Source organism: Dermacentor variabilis, chromosome 9 (assembly GCF_050947875.1).
Source record: "Dermacentor variabilis isolate Ectoservices chromosome 9, ASM5094787v1, whole genome shotgun sequence".
NCBI classification, from domain to species: Eukaryota; Metazoa; Arthropoda; class Arachnida; order Ixodida; family Ixodidae; genus Dermacentor; species Dermacentor variabilis.
This window is the reverse complement of record NC_134576.1, coordinates 90,058,016-90,077,944: the sequence shown is the minus strand read 5'-3', so window position 1 is coordinate 90,077,944 and position 19,929 is coordinate 90,058,016. Positions and strand designations below refer to the sequence as shown.

The 19,929-nt window shown below is 45.8% G+C and overlaps 1 protein-coding gene across 1 annotated transcript in view; it reads right to left on the bottom strand.

Annotated features, from left to right (window-relative positions):
• Nucleotides 1-19,929, bottom strand: part of LOC142557112 (ATP-binding cassette sub-family C member 3-like) — a 66,660-nt gene that overhangs the window by 40,016 nt on the left and 6,715 nt on the right. The window contains exons 4-10 of the mRNA XM_075668726.1: nucleotides 13,467-13,595; nucleotides 12,500-12,662; nucleotides 11,419-11,676; nucleotides 8,771-8,974; nucleotides 7,183-7,329; nucleotides 5,454-5,547; nucleotides 689-906 (exon numbers count right to left, since the gene is read on the bottom strand). Coding sequence (XP_075524841.1) covers nucleotides 689-906; nucleotides 5,454-5,547; nucleotides 7,183-7,329; nucleotides 8,771-8,974; nucleotides 11,419-11,676; nucleotides 12,500-12,662; nucleotides 13,467-13,595 — 1,213 coding nt within the window. The remainder of the gene's footprint in view (nucleotides 1-688; nucleotides 907-5,453; nucleotides 5,548-7,182; nucleotides 7,330-8,770; nucleotides 8,975-11,418; nucleotides 11,677-12,499; nucleotides 12,663-13,466; nucleotides 13,596-19,929) is intronic.

The window sequence follows — 19,929 nt, the reverse complement described above, 5'->3', positions numbered from 1 at the left end:
CTTTTTGAAATACATTAGCTCTGCTTATGCTCAAGCACAGTTTTAATTGTAGTCGATTAAATATAATCGGTTGCCACCAAAACTCATTTTGAGCCTACTATATATAATCGATGAGTACTGAAGCTATCCTTGGGCATAAGCAGAGCTAACGCGTATAAAGAAATAGTAGAACTCCTCAAACTGTTTGCTGCTCGTATTTGATTACTGTTGAGGGACGGAAAAGTAGGTCACGTCAATGCCGGCTATCGAAACATAAGAAAAAATTATAATTTCGCTTTCCCCATAAAACACTCACATAAATACAATAGACATAGCTGCGTACTAAGCCTAGAGAAAAAAAAAGAAAAGCAAATGTAAACAAGGCAAAGAAATCTACGTAGAAAGAGCGTCATACAGACGGCGTTAAGAGATGTTGATGCCCACTGTACAATAGAAAGCACTGCCATACGCGAACACAAGAAAGTCATATTGTCCTAACAGTTCAAAAAACAAATGCAAAGTGCAAGTAGAGATCGCGAATATCTATAAGTCAAATCAAATTATTCAGGATGCCATCTACAAGGTTTCTGACCATTGGAACTATAAAACCACATCTTGTCTTTAGTTCAGTATGACCAAGGACCACAAACGGAGTAGCCGGCATGACCATTGTTCAGAAGCTTTAAGGGGCGTACTGGCCAGTACGTACCGACGTGTGGAGAGTGCCTCGCGTGCGATGCATGTCACCCAAGATGGCGGCCAGCAGAGAGGACTTCCCGCTGCCAACGAAGCCTACGACGCCCACCAAGGACCCGGGCGCTGCTCGGAAGGTGACGTCCCTGAGCGAAGGCTTGCTGGGCACCGGAGAGGAGGCGTGGCATGAGTGATGCGTCCACGAGAAGCTGCATTCGGAGAGCACCACTTCCCCTGCGTGCACAGGAGTAAACGTTGGCAGGTGTCACCTCGCGCGAATCCTACGCACAACTGACAGACGTCGAATCTTTTTTTTTTTTGTCTGAGCGCTGCAGATTGCATTTCATCGCGATTATCGTAACCGTCATTACCGTCATCCTAATTACGTCCGATTAACCGATGTAAGCTCGCGTGCAGGCACAGCAAGCCTACACACTATACATCTGCTCTAGAAGAAAGCATCGAAACTGACCCTCTCATCAGCAGGCTGGGTGGCCGACTGTCCCTTCGTCGTTTCCAATACCACCGCAATGACACGGCAGTCATAGAAAGATGACACGTCCTTTCTCAACTGACCCACGGTAAATTTCCCATATGAGCACAGCAGATTGTTAGTGCGATCTACGGCGCAGTGCAAGTTTTCTTCAAGGTACCTCTTGAAGACCGCCTAAGGCCTCTCAGAAAGTGAATCACGGGCATGGGTGCTGTACGCAACGCTATTTCTTCTTCAGATGGAATATGTTCCTTTGGCTCTTTCGCCTGTTTGCGGGTGGTCGTTGGGGTACGACATTGACCGTCGCTACAAAGACGGCAATTCAAATGGCACGTATCGTCGTGCGACTGAGTTCCTGGGCGCGTCCCTCGCCGAACACACCGACTATTATAACTATTTGAGACGCACTCGATGTCGCTGCGAGAGCTTTGGGGCGTCTGATGGTTTCAATGCTGCGGTGGAGTGTTCGGGAAGGACAGTCCTGTTCCTCGCCTACCACCCTCTTCCCTTGTGGTGGACGTGAGAGAGGGCTCCGGCACCGGGAGAGGAGGATCTATACTCAGGACAACTTTTTTTGGCTACTAAGCGAAAGCTACGGTTGGGGCGGAGCTTCTGCACATTACTGTATTCGTACGCAATGTAGTCCGGGCGCGCGCGGCACCGGTTTCGCCAACCTCGCACAACTTCTCTAGTCGAGGCAGATACAATAACTCGGCGTGCATCAATGTTTATTCACATACGATATGTACCAAGTTCTGAACAGCTAGGATAGCAGCCTGCGTCGGAGCTCCGAAGCAGCCGTATGGCGACGCGCCACCGACGCTGCCGTCGGTAGAGCCGGCGCAGCAGTCAGCTCGCTCACTCGTTTGTACGTGCCGGTAGATGCGATTTCCAGATGGGCTCGCTTGGGTTCCGCGCAGACGCTGGAAAACTTTTGTGTGTGTGTGTGTGATTCAACAGTCTTTAATTGCTAAAGTTAGTAAACAGCCTCTCAGGGGAGTTGATTAGTGGGACAGCAAGCGACGAACACTCACCGGAATACACGGGCATCATTTTGCGTTTGATGAATGTGCAGAACGTGCGACGGTCTCGGGTGTACGAAAACTCGAAAGAGCAAACTAAAAGTACAATAAAATATCAATATCTGACTGGTGAATGTTACGTATTGTTTCCAGTTAGGTGCTGTAAAAAAAACAAGTATTGTTTCCTATGTCCAGCGTAAGAAAACGTGAGCAAAACTGCGGGACTACTTCCAGCAGCAGTGAAAGAGGCGTGCTTAGTTTTCGTAGCCTTCGCTTCATAACCAAGAAAAGTTGTCCGCGAGTATAGTAGCCTCTCGCGCCAGCATTTGCGCCACTGGAGACAACGCACGCATGACGAATTGGCTCATAGCCATCCACATTACCGCTACGGATGTGCTGGTTCACAGCTCTGCTCTCTACTGAATTATGCAGTGCTGGGACAAACGCTACCAATATATCCTCACTGTAACGAACATACGTCTTCAAGCGAATCATTCATGCAACAAAGCGAACAGCTTTCTAGAAGGTTTCGGTTATTCGATTACATTTACATTTATTGTTGGTGGTTCCAGCTCAGTTCTCGCTCATGTGGCTCACTCTGAATGCTGCCGACGTCTCAAAATGCGTTCGAGGGTAGTTCTTTTTTTTCTCGCATCTTAACGAACTTTTATCCTTCCCCCCACCCCGGGAGGAAAACGTGGCTGTTATTTTGCTAAACAACCGTATCTCATTGCCAATTTCTCTATTTCTCTTTTACCAAATTTTTCTACTTTAACTCCGCTAGAGTGACAGTTACACATATTTTTTTCTTTATTTATTTAGTGGAAACTTTTCTGTGCGACATAAAAAAGTGTGAAGCAAGCTTATGATATATACATGTGTGGTTTTTTATGCTCGATGAGGTCCTAGGCGGGTGTGCACACCTACAGCTGGAAGTCAAGGGGGCGGCTTGGATGCAGCCCCACTTTTGACTAGGGGGCCTTGATGAGAACAGTCCGACACAACTATAAAATAATTGCGGTAGATCTGCGAGAGCAGCTGGCCTGAAGGGACAAGTCGTGACAAGGCTGTTCGACGGTTCGTAGCTCAAGGACAGGTTGCATCTGGCGTCGATGTTGCAACCACAGGGCTACGTTTATTGCCAACTTCCCGCGGCGCCTGAGTCCGGGCGAGAGGTGTGATTCACACGAATTTAACAATACGACGTTCTCTCATCCATAATCCCTGTCTTCCTGTATCTTAGCGTTCGGCTTGACATATTCCAGTCTTCCCTTCGTCGTGTTTAGAGATCATAGAGAACTCTAATTTGCCCGCAAAGGTATTGCCGTTTCCAGAATACCGGGTTTCCGGAGAGGTAAACGGCAGTAACAACGCTGCCAGCGTCATCGTGCGGCCTAAAGAGGAACCAGAGAGGACACAAATATATTGTTTCTGTGAGACTTAATATTGTGCGTAACTGTACATGACATCTGTAGCAACCGCATAACGGCATACTGTTTACCTGCAATGTTTTAAGGAGTTTACTTCGGTAAATACATTCACAAAACACAGAAACGATTCAAACACATTGTGCTTGCGCAAAGTGTCACAAGATCTTGCTGTCGGGGAAGCTGTGGCAGTCGACAGCTCTAGTAACCGGTATTATGTAAAGGGTGATAGGTTTACGGACAAGCTAAAGCTTTCTTGTGCTCACTGGTTTCAAACACAATGCAGCATCGTTATGCGACAAAAGCGCATGGTGGCACACTGTCGTTCCTGCCAGGACAAGCATCAGCCAATGACAAACCTAACTTTGTTAACTTCTCAATAAGTGCGCTCGGCGCATACTGAGGGTATGCGTCTAGGTTCCCCTTTGGCTTGTGTCTCTTCTGAAGGGCAGTTATTTTAGGGCATCGGGGAAACGCAATCGGGAGAAGGTACGTGCATATGACCCCCTTCTTTGGTCTTACCGTCCTCATTAGCTTCCTTTTCTTGAAATGAATGAATGCTGGAGTCTTGCGTGCCAAAACCACGATTTGAGTATGAGACACGCTGTAGGGGGGGGGGGGGGGGCTCCGGGGATCACCAGGGGATCATTAAGGCGCCCCCAACGCACAGGACACCCGCGTGTTGACATTCCGTCCCATCGTAAAGCGGCCGCCGAGGCCTGAATGTGATCCCGCGACCTCCTGCTTAGCAGCGCAACACCTTAGCCGCAAAACTATGGTGATGGGTACCTTTTGATGGCAGTATCCGCTAACAAAGTGTTATCACGTTACATGTGGCACAGCGATAGTTCGCAGCACACGAAAAAAAAACTACAACTACAGGTCCACTTGAACAAGTCGAAAGCGTACCGCATTTCGTTTTCGGAAGAACAAAACGAAAAAAAAACTGAACCCATATGATTCAGAATGCCATCTCACACGTGACAATTGTTTTATGTGTTTTTGTCGCTCCTACTTCTTGCCAGAACCGGCAGGACAAGGTCCATTTTTTCCTCACCCTTTTGTTTCTACACCACGAACACTCTCATTGCGGAACATTTCGACTTCCCTCACCATCCTCCTCATCCATTGTGTGAGGGTATAGCGAGATTTAAAGACGCTGCGAAGGAAAGCGCGTAGCTGTCAAACTGTCAACCAGAACGAAGCTCCATCGAACACAATGTTCAATACTCGTTAGCGCAGAAAACCATTCTCATGAGCCTACTTATGCTCACTGGTAGGACCAGGGCCTCTCCCAGGGCACTCCATTTAGCGCTGTCTTGCGCCAGCTGACACCATCTCACGAACACAGATTTTCTCATGCCATTACATTCCATGATTATCTGCCTTCCCGGGCTCCTCTTCCATGACAGCCATTCCGCCCGCCGTAGTGGCTTATAGTGGCTATGATTATGACTGCTTAGCACGAAGTCGCGGGATGAAATCTCGACAGCGGCGGCCGAATTCCCACGGCGGCGACATACAAGAACGCCTGTTTGCGTTGCACGTTAAAGAACGCAAGGTGGTCATAATTTATCCGGAGTCCGCTACTGAAGCGTGCCTCATAATCATGCTGTTGATTTAGCACGTTAAATCCGAGGATGTAGTTTTTTTAGGCACCCATTGTGCAGCGAAGAAAAAGATGGACAAATGAGAAACTTGAAAGGATTGGGACATGTGCAAGCTTGCGTTAACAAGTTCGGAATATATGAAGCGACGAGCCCAACATCATTATCTTGTCGGAAGCATTTTACTGTAGTGACGCTCAACCATTCCAGTCTCAAAGATGACCTCACTTACCCTTTTGTATTGCGGGGTCTTTGGAGTCCGGGAGACTTTCCTCCTGCTCTTCCTCGGTGCAGAACTTGCATATCCGTCTCAGACCGAGCGACACCTGAAAAGACTGTCTTAGTTAACTAGTGTCCCGGTGCAAGATGTGTTCAACTTTAGCTTCAAAGACCGTGCCTGATTGCACGCGTCACGTCGTGGCCATCTCGCTGACCAGTGCGTGCGTCATTGGGCGGCGTACGTGACCGTTGCCGAGGAGGTGGCGCCACGTCGTGAGCGTATGAAATGAGTGCGTTGACGACGTTCCGAGGCCTACCAACGGTATAATGATTTCGCATTCCCCACATGTAAGCAGTCTTAAGCGCCTACCCAATTTGTCAAGGCCATCGCAACCACGTAAAGCTTTCGCCTTACGTGGCTGGTGGATGCCCTGACTACGAAAGAGCGTGCACCGTGGTGTGGTACGCGCACAGCTCCTCACGAAGAATGCAAATGCGCGTGTGCATGGAAAGCTTTTGCCAGCGGAGGGACCGCGATCGCTGCCCCATCTTTGGCAGGGCCGCTAAGCAAAGTGGGGTTGGTGCGTCTACTTCGCTTCGTACGTATTGCAGCCGAAAAGCACTGCGCATTTCAGGAGACCTCCACGCGCAGGCTGAGCATGCGCCATCGACAGCAGGCGCGCTATAACGTAAAACTATTCCAATACGTTTTTTATTCCACCTGACGTCAAATTTGCGTAACCGCCGACGCAAGATCGGGCAGTCACCCACAGGGTTGTCTGAACCGACCAACCAAACGCTCTCCTCGTTTATACGACGTCACTTCTGTTTGCTTGGAAAACGAATAACATTGCCTACAATGAATGGTTTGTCTTATCTAATTGACTGACAAGAGGTGAGGAGCACGCTCAAGTAGAGAGGGATTCTATGGGCCGAGCCACTGCACTGAAAATCGATAACCGGATCAAGAGGGTGGTGCCGGCGTCTGCGGTTGGTCCGCCTTGCCTTACTTAACTTGCGGTGGTTATTCGAAAATCGCGGCGGCATGCAACGGAAGCTTAAGAATGACGCTGAAACGGATCCTCAGCAAAGAAGATTTGCCAGAACGAGGTAGTAAACGTGCAGAAAGTGCTCGACAACGTTACACGGCTGCGCAAATAGTTTTATTATACGCAATTAAAACCATGCTCTCCGGCAAGTGCGAGTCGCCAGTGGCTGAGCGATCGGTGGCAGCCATCTTTTATTCCTTTCGGAACGCGGCAGTCTGCGGCTATTCAGAAGAAAATTCACTTTTGTTCGGCGTATTAATGCATCTTTAACGCGTACACGTCACTTTGACGCGGTGAGCTTTCGCGGTTTTGTGACGTCGCGTGGCAGGCAGGTAAAGTGGGTGCAGCCCGAAAACTCTTGACCAATAGCCGCGGGTTTATGTCGAAAAGGGGTCGAATCAGAATTAACTATTTTTATTTTGTTCGATCACACCATGCATAATCAGTGTGTACACGTCATATCAGATGAGTAGCTATCACGGTTTTCGTGACGTCGCGTGACAGACAGGTTAATTGAGGGTGGTGCAAAAAAGTTTTGACCAATCGTGGAGGACTGATTGCAGAATTGGAATAGTTTTACGTTATGGCGCCCCAGGACAGCACGACGGTGGTGGCGGCGCCGACGGCGCGAACGCGGCTACCAGAACGAAGTCCACTCGTGAGCCCTACGGAGAGAGAATCGCCGCAACTCACCAGACTCCTCATGCGCAGGGAGTTGGCCAGCATGTTGGTGATCATGTCGGTCAGCGACAGCAAGTAAAGGCACGAGAAGGACAGCGTCGGCGTCAACGTGTCTGTCCGTCCCACAGCAGCCAAAAGCCCGAACAGGATTATGGTCAACTGCATTGAGAACATGAAGAAAACGAAGCCCGCTGTGTTACGTCATGGGAGACCGCTCGTACTTGTAGGAGCAAAGCGTTTCAAGGTATTTACTCATATTGAGTAACTGCATGGCATCTTACGTTAGGACAATTTCTAGTCTTGCAACTTTGTGCTGCTTGCAATGTGCTAAATGTTGTCATTTACACTGCGTGATGAACCCGCCGTGGTTGCTCAGTGGATGTATGGTGTTGGGCTGCGGAGCACGAGGTAGCGGAATCGAATCCCGGTCATGGCGGCCGCATTTCGATGGGGGTGAAATGCGAAAACACCCGTATACTTACGTTTAGGTGCACGTTAAAGATACCCAGCTGGTCAAAATTTCCGGAGTCCTTCACTACGGCGTGCCTCATAATCAGAAAGTGGTTTGCATGTAAAACCCCATAATTTAATTTTTTTTACTCTGCGTGATGAGTCAAGCATTATGAACAGAGTGAATATTATTGACGTCGCCATCGGGATCCACAAAAAAAAAGAAAAAAGAAGCAAGCAAGCAAACAAACAAACACACAAAGAAAGAAGAAAACAAGACGTGCTTTAACATGTATTCTATTCGCCAACGCTTTGAAACACTTAGCTGTTGTTCCCATTGAAATGCAGCGAGTCCTTTTAATGAATCAGTTAATTCGAAATATTCGATTCTTTGAAAATTTTGGGGCCCCGATCACCATGCATGCCTTTAAAAGTAGGTTGTTCGAGGTACAGTGGCGCTGGACTCCGCTTGGGCCAAAGTGTGATACCGGAAATGCGCGCAGGACACCCCTGTCCAACCATGCGATTTGAGCCTTTGCGTCTTTCGCATCAACTTGGTTAAGCAATGAGCGCCATATATACGAAGACCACTGCACCACGAGGCGGCCGCTCTTTGAACTAATTGCATGACGCTGTCTGGTTCAAAAAAAGAGAGAAGAGTATTTCTTCCGACCCTCGTGAGCAGCCGCCTCGTACGTCAGTTGTCATGCACGTAAAATTGCCGTGCGATTGGCCGCTCGAGGCACTTTGCGTGCATTTGCGGGCTTCTTTCGCGCTCGGAAAACAACAAAAGAAAAACTGTTATGTAGTACGTATTGAGCAACAGAAAGCTGTATCGGTAGTTTTTCATGTCGCTCTACAACATTTACATTGACACTTTTCGTTGATTTTCAATTTGATTAACTAATTAAGAGTAATTACGTAATTAAGCGGAATGAAAAAAAATAATTTGAGTATCTCCAAGTGACGGACAAAAAACGTTAGCTTGGTTCTGTCCGGCTACGTGGCATCGGCATATTTTAAATCTCTGGCTAAAGTTAGCTGAAACACCCTGTATACAACCGGCATTTTGCTCGAGTTTGGGTTTTGCTCGAGCAAAACGCCATAGGACAACTCTGCAGTATGCTTCGCGTAAATAGGAGACACATGCCATGGAAGACGTGGAGCTGTAGAGCGAGTCCATGACGCCGTCCAGCATGTTTGTGCGCAGTAGTACTGCCAGTTCGGCGTCTCGCGTCCGGCCCACGGCGCCCAGGTAGGCGTCCTCCCAGGCGTACAGCTTTACCACGCGGACCGAGGACAGCAGGTCCGTGGTGCTCTTCAGACGCTCATCGCGGAACCGCATCACTCGTTTCTGTAGCATGGAACGCCAATAAAAAAATGAAAAAACAGGAAGAAAAAAGAAAAACAGAATGACGCGGCAATCCGTGAGATGTGTGAAGTTTGATGAAATACTCAAAAAATCCCGTCGGGTCGATTGGATTGCTGTCTTCCTCTCTAAACGGCCCCAATACGTCGATATTTTTTTTTATTTAGGCTTGTAGCGCAGCTCAGAAAGAGCAAAAAGGAGGGTGGAAGGGGTAATGAAAGGGAGCGGAGAACAGAGTGAGTGCTCTGGCCGATTGGATTGCTGTCTTCCTCTCTAAACGGCACCAATACGTCGATATTTTTTTATTTAGGCTTGTAGCGCAGCTCAGAAAGAGCAAAAAGGAGGGTGGAAGGGGTAACGAAAGGGAGCGGAGAACAGAGTGAGCGCTCACTCTGTTCTCCGCTCCCTTTCGTTACCCCTTCCACCCTCCTTTTTGCTTTGTCTCAGCTGCGCTACAAGCCTAAAGAATTTATGACATACCAACTCGCCCAAATTGCCACGCTTTTGACCCAATGCGACGACTTTAGCTCAGCAAAGTCACCCATAATTGAAGTATGCTCTGGGTTTTCGCAAGGATCCGTCCTGGCTCCTTTATTGTGTTTAATGTACGTCAATGACCTCCCAAAAAATGTTTCTTCCAGCATCCGCCTTTATGCTGACGATTGCGTCGTATACGACGTGATTGACTCTGCGACTAGTTATATGCGACTGAACGACTCATTTGCTTCTTTCGGTGCTTGGTGCGAAAATCAGAAAAGTAAGATTAATTTAAAAAAAACGGTTTTGTCCTTCACGAAAAGAGCAGCACCTGTAATTACGACATATTCCTTGAATGAATCATCTTTAACCAGAGTTCGACAATAAAAATTCCTTGGCATAACATTTACTCACAATCTCTCATGGACTACACACATTCACCAAACTTGTTCAAAGACCCTAAAACAACTTGGATACCTACGTCGTACTATACAAAAGGCTCCGAAGGCAACTAAACATTTAATGTATAAAACTCTTGTTCGCCCCGTTATCGATGTTGGCGCCAGTCTGATAACCTAAATAACATAATCAAACTAGAAGCAGTTCAGAAAAAAGCCGTCTGTTTCATTTTTCACCGCTATTTTTCACCCTCGTGCATACCCTTCCTACGCTGAAACTAATATTACTTTCAGTGCGTCGTGATGTGGAATCATTAAAATTATTGCACAGTTTAATTAACAAGTCCTATCGTAGTTCCAACACAGCTTGCATATCTTTCACCAAGCCTTCTTTGCACGCGTAACTTCCACGAGCTTAATCTTAACCATTTCTATGCCCGTACAAATACTTTCAAGTACAGCTTCTTCCCCCGCACAATAGAATTATGGAATTCCTTACCTGGCTGCCTTCGTTCACTCCCGATAAGCGAATTCGAAAGTGCTCTCTATGATAATCAACATGTGTAACTACTTAAATTAGGCTTAGTTTATATTTTAGGTGTATGTATTTCGCTGTTTCGGTGCGTTTAAGAATCAATAAGGACGATTTTCCAGTTCTTTGACTGTTGTACAAATGTTGTAAGAGTCATTGTTGATTTCACTTTATTTTTTTGTTCGCCACTGTTTTTACCCACTCCGGCAGTAGCCCTCATATGGGGCTGCAGTATGTACAAATAAATAAAATAAATAAAAAGTCGACATTAGCACGGAGCTACAACTGAAACTCATACAGGCTATTTAGAAAGGTAGCTTCGCAGTTAAAAAATAAAAAAAATAAAAAAGAAGATTGTTTTATTCCATGGTTTCAAGCTGTCACTCGCGCCTTTCCGGGGCAGACACTTTATTGGCAGAGCTAGCAGGCGGGCCATTAAGCGACATCTCGAAGAACGGCAGCATTGGTTTAACAAATTAGTGCCACGATTTTCGCAAGAACACTGCGCGCTACTTTAGGTGATGCCTAATTGGTATTTTAAGGAAGTGCGCTATATGAATACCATGTGGTAGGGACAAAGCAACGTTGACCTGTGTCAACAAGGAATACGCAGGTATAATTTGTTTCTTGTCTAATGTTCACTTCGAGTGGGCGAAGATCACAGAAGGGCGGAACGTTTCAGCACCAACTTTCTGAGTAGTGCAAGTTTCGAAATTGAAGTAGGGATCACTCACTCACTCACTCACTTCGCTCGCTCGCTTGCTCAGTCACTCACTCACTCACTTCGCTCGCTCGCTCACTCGCTTGCTCAGTCACTCGCTCACTCACTTCGCTCGCTCGCTCGCTCGCTTGCTCACTCACTCACTCACTCACTCACTTCGCTCGCTCGCTCGCTCACTCGCTTGCTCAGTCACTCACTCACTCACTTCGCTCGCTCGCTCGCTCGCTTGCTCACTCACTCACTCACTCACTCACTCACTCACTCACTCACTCACTCACTCACTCACTCACTCACTCCTTACCCACAGCGCGTTCTGTAGCACCGACGTCGGGAAGGGCAGGAAGAAGACGATCATAAGCCACACCGCGCATCCTAGCGCCGGCACGGTCCCGGCGCGAATGGCAAGCAGCCACAGCACGAACGGCATGCACAGTGAGCCAATCACGGGAAGCGGGAACTGCAGCATGCTGGCCCCCAGCTGCATGCAGTCCACGCCCAGCACGGAGACCACGTAGCCAGACGGGTTGCGAGTCAGTGCGGACGGCGACAGGCGTGTCATCTGCGACGCCGGTTAGCCGGAGAAAATCGGCATTGCAAAGATCGTGTTTTTTTTTTTTTACAGCAACCACCTATTTAAGCTGCATTCGACCCAAACCTTATCCATCTCGCTGATCACCCTTAACATAAATAAATAAATAAATAAATAAATAAATAAATCCCTAATGCCATGCCACCTGTGTTCGCCCAACACCGCGGAATGACGCGCGGCCAGAAACCCGACCCTGTGGAATGTGCTGAAAGATGGCGCAACCGTTGCGAGTCGTGGTGGTGGCGTTTACAATAATGGGAAGAAAGAAATGAGAAGGGAAACTCTGTACGATAACACAAAGGGCAGTGCCTTCCTATGTGAGGCTCGAACTGGCTACCTAAGCAGAACAACATACCGGCGCAAATACTACCAACCATATGAGGCGTGCGTAAGCTGCAGTCCGGAGATCACTGAGCACATCCTAACGGAATACGAAGCGATTCACCCAGTGAAAGCCGTAGGAAACATACACCTTCCTTAAGTTCTTGTGTATAAAGTGAACGGAAGCATCAGCCGCTCAGCAGCCTAGATGCCAGAGGATCACGTTGTGAAATTAGGAAATTCGCAGGGCACAAAATAAATAGAATCGGATGCCGCAAGCCAGGAACGGTTTGAGATCGTTGAAATAAGACCTTTGTCCTGCAGTGGATGGATATAAATTAGACGATGACGATGAAGTTTGCTTTTACCGCGTTTAGCTGCAGCGGCTGCCGCCTGCTTAACGCTTCGCGTAAGTAGAGTCATGGGCAAGTAACAAAGTGTAACGTACACCACCGCGGATGAACAATCATACCTTCTCGAAGATGGCAGCCTGGAGCATGGAACGCACACGCATGCACAGGCGCAGTGACACGTGCGTTTGGTAGGAGCCCAGCAACAGATCCGCCACCGAGGCAGCCGCGAACAGCACCGCCGACGTGGCCCGGTGCCAGTCGCTGGGCGCCTCGATAAGGGACCTGCACACGCCGCCAGCCAGGAGTGTTCAGCCACCTTAGGAGGTTATGCGCGCATTTGCACAGCGTGGGAGAGACGTATCGTGTCCTCCGATTTTTTTTTGTTGTTGTTACTTTCACGCTCGCCGCACTGGAGCGGCTGTTTGCAAACTGTAAAGGCGAGAAGCTCGCACAGCAGCATCTTCCTGGCGCATTTTTTTCTTCTGAAGTTTCGTTGGAATTAGTGGCACCAGCCGTGACGTAATAAATGATGAAAAAAAAAGGAAAATGGATCAAGAGTTATTGGCTTCTGGCACGATATTTCTGGATGACTTTTCGGCAAACTCGCTTGGCTCCACAGTTGGACATACCTATTCAATCTGATCATCATTTCTCATTGTACATCTTACGTCCATTGACGGGCCCTCACAATTGCGAGGTGATTAGGACAATTTCCTATGGTGCGTATTGAGCGGCGCTTCATATTTCCGGTTTTACCATAGAACGAACTTTCATAATTAGTCAAACTAAAAAAAGGAGAAAAAAAAAAGAACCAACTTAAACCAATAACCGCAGCGCCAACGAGACGGGAGCAAGAACTTTCACGGGACGAACATGAAAGGAGACATTGCGTATTGCGTTCCTCCCGGTACCGTTCCTCGCTTTCGTCTCGTTAACACCACAGTTATTGCAGTAGGTGCGCAGAGACTATAGGATCAGAACAACGTTCTGCTTAGACATCAACTATTCATCTCTTAGTGACGTCTAGGATTGTTTCCGGGCAGGGGTGGTCCATCGTGGAGGACTGGTCGACCGAGATTCACTCACTCGAGAATCGGCACCTTGATGATCACGCAGCCGAAGTAGGTGAGCGTGCTTACGACTGTCCACATGACGTCGATCCAGAGCACCCGCATGATCGTGGCGACAAAACGGCCGGTGGTTGTCGCCTTTTGCCTGCGTTGGGAAAGAGAGTGTGAAACAGTCTGAAAGTCAACAAACGTCATTTGGCCTAGTGCACCGGCATGAATAGGTATGCCACAGTAGAGGCAGGATTTGCCTTTTCTTTTTTTTCAATAGATACGCAGAGTGATTTTTTCAATAGATACGCCCAAGGGATGGGATATGACTTATCGAAGCAGGTCCGCCTGACGTTGGTTTAATATTGCGACGGGCTAACGAGGAAGACGTTTAAGGTTAGTCCGCAGTGACGCTGTTAACTTCGTGAGCTAACTACCCCCTTGTCAGCCGCTGCAGTTACTGTAAATATTCTGTAAATATTATTTCCTGCTTCTCTTTTCTCTGAAACATTTTATTTAGTCCGACCTCAAGTGAGCAATCACCTCTCGCTTTACCCCTAATCATTAGATTACGAATGTAGTTTGTTAAAATCTTTATGTGTTCTTCTTTTATCGTCGTTTTCATATATTAAATTGCAGATGCACATTTGATGGGAGCTGAAGGGCATTTCCCGCCCTTTCTCTCGAATAGTGAATAGGTTGGTGTGCATCTAATTTCATCGAATATGAAATTGTGTCACGCCTTGCACCTTCACGAAAGTGACTTCGCTGTATTATTATCATTAATATTGTTGTTGTTATTATTATTTAGCTCATCTTGATATCTTTCATTAGTCGCTTTCGTCGTTCTGTTCACAGCTTCGCAATGTCGTGTGCTAATTTTTCTCGGTATACGTACATACGCTCTTTCGCCGTGTCATTCAGTACATTTTCAGCTTGCCTTACGATATGTGTAATGTTTCAGCGACATTTCTTTTTCCTATCTTTAATGTTCCAGGTGCATTGCATTTGCATGCATTTTATATGAGTCTTTTCTCCTTTCGTTATTCACTTTACTTTTGTACCTTTAGCCGCACAGTTGTTTTGTTTTTCGTTGTACTTACTAATCTTCTGTTCATTCTTGGTTTACCTTACCTTTGTCGATAGATAAGAGCTTGTTTTAGCAATTTTCGATGTCCTTTGTTTTGTGCCGTCATTATGCCCAAATGGCTTTTGTGTGCATGCATCTTTTCCTTTCGCCTTTGTATTATTTTTCTTGAAAGCTGTATATTATCTTTTTCTTATATTACCTGTGCGCTAGTATTAAAGCGTCATGGTTTTTTTTTCTGGGCGCATGTTCAAAAGGCTGGATTGATGAACTTATTTCATTGTCTGTCATGCATTGTTTGTGTTTTTCTCCATTTTTCTGTTGTGAATTCACCTTCCCTATTGCTGATGGTTAATCTGTCATTTTTAGTAATTGTCGTTTTCTATTTCATGTCTTTTTGTGCATTTCTATTTTTTTAGCATGCGCCAGCACTCAGACCTTAGGGTTGTTCCAGGGCACGTTAAATAAACATTATTATTATTATTATTATTATTATTATTATTATTATTATTATTATTATTATTATTATTATTATTATTATTATTATTATTATTATTATTATTATTATTATTATTATTATTATTATTATTATTATTATTATTATTATTCATGTTCATCAGGGGTCCATTTTGTCACCATTGCCGTTTAATGGTTTCGTTAACGACTTCCCTTTGGCAATTTCGAAATGTTCAGTATTCCAGTATGCTGACGACACTGTACTACTAGCGAAACACCTTTCTTATAAAACGTCCACTGAAATGTTGCAAAATGACGTGTACAAAGCAAGGCTTTGGTGCGCTAATAATGGAATTGTTGTAAATGCCCAAACAACAAAACTTGTTTGTTTTCGCTCCCCACTTAAGACTACAGTTATTAACATGCCTCTCTACTTGCATGAGTCAGACTGTGTTCATTGTAAATGTGCGCCTATTCCATACGTGGATTGTGTGAAATATCTCAGAATCTATTTCGATAGTAATTTATCGTGGCAACATCACTTATCACTTATTTGTTCTAAACTGAGGTCAGTAGCGTGGCTGTTGTTTAATATCAAAAGTATTGCGCCCTTGCCTGTAAAAAAGATTATAGCACATGCACTAGGTTACAGTGTGTTGAGGTACGGCATTACAGTCTTTGGCTTTTGTTCTGATCGTTGGAGATGCAGGGTAGACCGGATTATAAAAAAAACATTCTTAAAAATGTTGCATACAATTCCCCAATAATAACATCTGCAAATATCTTCCGTGAACTTGGTCTACCGAACTTCCATTCATTACTTATAGAAACAGTTGTCGTTAAACATTCCTAGAATTCCACTTTCAAACAAAAAAGTGCCGCCGCAAGGGAGCTTAGAAAACATGTCCGTTATGTAGTTCCGCGTTCAGCCACAAGGTATGGCGCGGCCAGACGCTGTGCTTATGTGCCTGACATATTTAACAAATTACCAGAAGAAATTTTTAACACGACATCAAAAAGCACTCTCAAACACTTCTTAAAGCAGCTACAGTAAAATTAACCTTTTCCCATTCGTTTTATTTTTCTTATTTTTTTCCTTCATGTCTCATTAAGTTATGTATATTTTTTTGCCTTGTCTATCATATTCATTGGTACGGTCCTACAAGCCACCTAAGGCTTAGACCGGCCTGCTTGTGTTGTTTTGTATATTTTGTGGCAATAAACATTATTATTATTATTATTATTATTATTATTATTATTATTATTATTATTATTATTATTATTATTATTATTCCACTAGCCGAAATTTTGCACGCCTCTACAACTTCATCGCGTGGTCTGCCCATTATAACGTACTCCTTTGCTTTGTGCATCGATAGATATCCGCAGGTGCTGAAAACTTGAACTTGAGGGACTGATATAATTCCTCGAGTTGTGAATTCGCCCTCGCTCTGTGACCGGCTAACCTCCTTGTTGGCTCACATGGTAGAGCGACCGCACCGGAAAGGCTTTGGTCCCGGCTTCGAGTCCCGGACCAGAACGAATTTTTCTTCAACGGCAGTGGTTTCTTTCTGAGAAATCCGTATGGGTTTCCTTTGTAGCTTCGTGCTACAATTCGGGTGGATGTCAATTTTTTGCTTTCACGTACTTCCTACCACCTTGTGGAGTTCCGCAGAACTGTTTTGCCATCTCAGCATTCTGGAACTTTCAAGGGTAAACAGTTTAATTCCATTGTTGTCCATGAAGAAAACTTCAATATGTGATTAATGCTTTCCCGCAGAATAATATTTAGCTTGATGCGGACTTTCAAGCAGCCTTTGGACAGTAAGGAAAGCAATCAGTCTCCGCAGATTTCAACATTAGGATAATACAGGTAATTCAAGCGCGCATAAAATTTTGCCAACACAATTTGTTCGGGAATACCACCTTATATTGAATTTCGAGGCTTTCCTTGCACTTCCTTGCGTTGGTCGATTAATGTAGTACAAATTGGCTCGTTTTACCATGCTCTAACGTTGGTCTCATGCAGGTTAAGTACATGACTGACTTAACAAATTGTGCTTGCTTTATTTTTCACTAGAGTAGCCATATCGCCTGCTGCAGTTGCACATGTTTTTGTAATCTGGGGTTTTCAGCCCCATTTTAAGATAATGGGATGAAGCAGATAGATGTATACGCACGTCAACGAGATTATTCGACAGTTGCCGTATCTCCTCCCCCCCCCCACCCCCCCGCCCCTTGCTACGGCTAATGTAAAAATTCTAGCGCTTTACTTTGCTAATAAACCAAATATACTCCTATCAACGTATTTGATCTCTGCTGTGGTACTACGCCGCCATGCCACATTGCTGCAGTGTATTGATCTCGGATTCTCAGAACAGGTTCGCAGTATACTAACAATACGAGAGAGAAGGACTACATAGACGACACCCGTGACTGTTAGAATGTTATGATGTTACGTACACAAGTGACTGCAACTCCTCGTAAGCTTGTGGTGTCGTTTTTTACGCATTTTGAAATATTCAGAGTACTTAATTTTATACATATTCGGCAGCACACGCGCTTCGGTGAACGACCAAGGCTAGTGCTAAGATTGAGTTCAGAACACAAATAGCATTCAACGCTTAGCATTCGCACAGAGATTATTTGCCGCTTTCTTGGTAGGCAGACGTGGGCTTTCGAAATGGTGCTTGCTGCAGCGTTTGGAGCAAGAATGTGGCTAGGAGCAGGCACTGCTTACTCGCAGTTACGAGCAGTATACACACCCATTCTTTGAGAAGCTGACACTAAACACGGGTGTAGCTTGAAGATCTCACTCTAAAGACACGACGACTTCGCTGCAGCTGAATTCCGAATACTGTATAGTCTCTGAGGACAGTTACATGGGCTTGTTAATAGTTCATCTTCTAATTTATCGTAGTGTATGTCGGAATAATGACGGGACATAGAATGCTCATAGAACACACAGCGCTAAACGTTCGGGTGCGAATAGCTACGGAGTGCTGCGAACGTCCACCTTTAGGAACGACTGTGGTGCACTCCAAAACAAAGTTATTATTCAAAGCGTTCTTTTAGTTACAAAATAGGCGTATTATTTGCTCGTAATAAAGCGAGGTCGAGAATATCTTAACGTTCGGGTTTTCCCGTTCCATTTCAAGAATTAAGCGTCGTCTGCATCAAATGCTGGCAGTAAGCAACTGTGGCCATCGCACAAGCCTCATTATTGAAATCATAGCCGCGTGAAAGGAGAAAATCGCCGATGTGTGAAAGGAGCAGTCTGAAAAAAATGGGGCTCCAATGCACGCTGTGAAGGTGGTTGGCCAGCGAAGTGGTGGTATCACCTGAACCGATAGACCAATGTGACGTAGCTTTGAAGTGGGTCCTGCCTAAATCAGCATGAAGCAACCACTCGGAGGAGGCCGCAAACAGGAACTTACCCAAATTTAAACACACTAAGCAAGATGTTCCCCACCCAGTATAGCGACATTTGCCCCTGGTGCGGCGTCAAGCCCACCTTATATCACATATCATGGGGACGCGTTCAGAATCAACAATTCTTTCAAATAAAAGACCCGAGTGCGGAGCAGTGGGAGAGGGTGCTCTCCAGCAGCGACCCGAAAGTCCAGCATGGACTAGTAAGGCACGCTCACCGAGTAGCCACCCTCAGTGGTGCCCTGGAATAGGAGCGTCGACCCTGCGCAGATGGGGAAGAAGACCGTGAAGACGGCTCACCACATCTGCCACCGCTAATTTCTAACCAATTAGAGCAAATAAAATTTTTCCTCCTCCTCCTGCCGAGCCTGAACACGAAGCCGTTGTGCATATTCACGTTGCCCTTCCCGTCACCGCTCATCGTGTTCACGCTGCTCTTCGGGAGTCCTAACTATATACATGGCCTTCTTAGAGCGCTATCAGAACACATATGAAATCTGTTGCTAGACGGGTTCTTCTTTTACGTATGAAAATGTAGTTGCGTCACTCCCTGCTTCGTATGCTATAGCTCCCTCTTCTCGACAACTGCAGCCTACGTAACCATAATATTTACCGGGAGACGCTTGCGGCAACCGATATGCGCAAAGGCAAGCTGTCTTGTTATTTTTTTTTTTATTTTTTTCTCCCCACAGCCACTGTCCCCATTGCCACTGTCGCGGATGGATGGATGGATGGATGGATGGATGGATGGATGGATGGATGGATGGATGGATGGATGGATGGATGGATGGATGGATGGATAGCTGGATGATATGAGCGTCTCTTTTGAAACGAGGCGGTGGGCTGCGCCACGAAGTTCTTGTTATCTTTTTTTTTTGTCTAATGTCCTACTTATCTTTACAAAAGAAAACATAGAATTCCCGGCATTAAACTTTCTGAACCACTATTGGGAATTTTGTTTTTGTACCACCCCCTTGTTTGTGGTATCCCTATTTTTCTGCCAGCAAACTTCCAATCGCCTCTTGCTGATTTTTATAACGGACTGGTAACCCAAGGACGCCAAATGAGCCTAAACTGACAGCTGGGCACATATGCTCACATTCTAATAAAACATGTTCCACCGTTTACCTATACATTCGCCGCCACAAGCACATGCTTCGTCTTACTTGGTGTAACTCACTTTATAAGTACGCGTTCTAAGGCATCCTAATCTCGCTTCGAAAAGTAGAGAGCTTCCCTTCGAGTTATCACAAATTGCTTCTTTCCTGACTTTGTTTTTTCTTAGGCAGCTACCTATAGCTGGTCCCTTATACCTTGCCACCACCGACGAGCTTGTCTCAGCCTCTTGCTTTTCACGTTCTTTGTTTCCATGTTACTTACTCTACCAGTCGCATAGTTGTTGGTAAGCTTCCTAGTCTTTTCCAACCCTGAGTCCCTGATACCTGCACAAATATCTCAAAACTTTCGCAATCTATTTAATTTCTTCCGTATTAGTCCGCATTTCTGGAAAATAAAA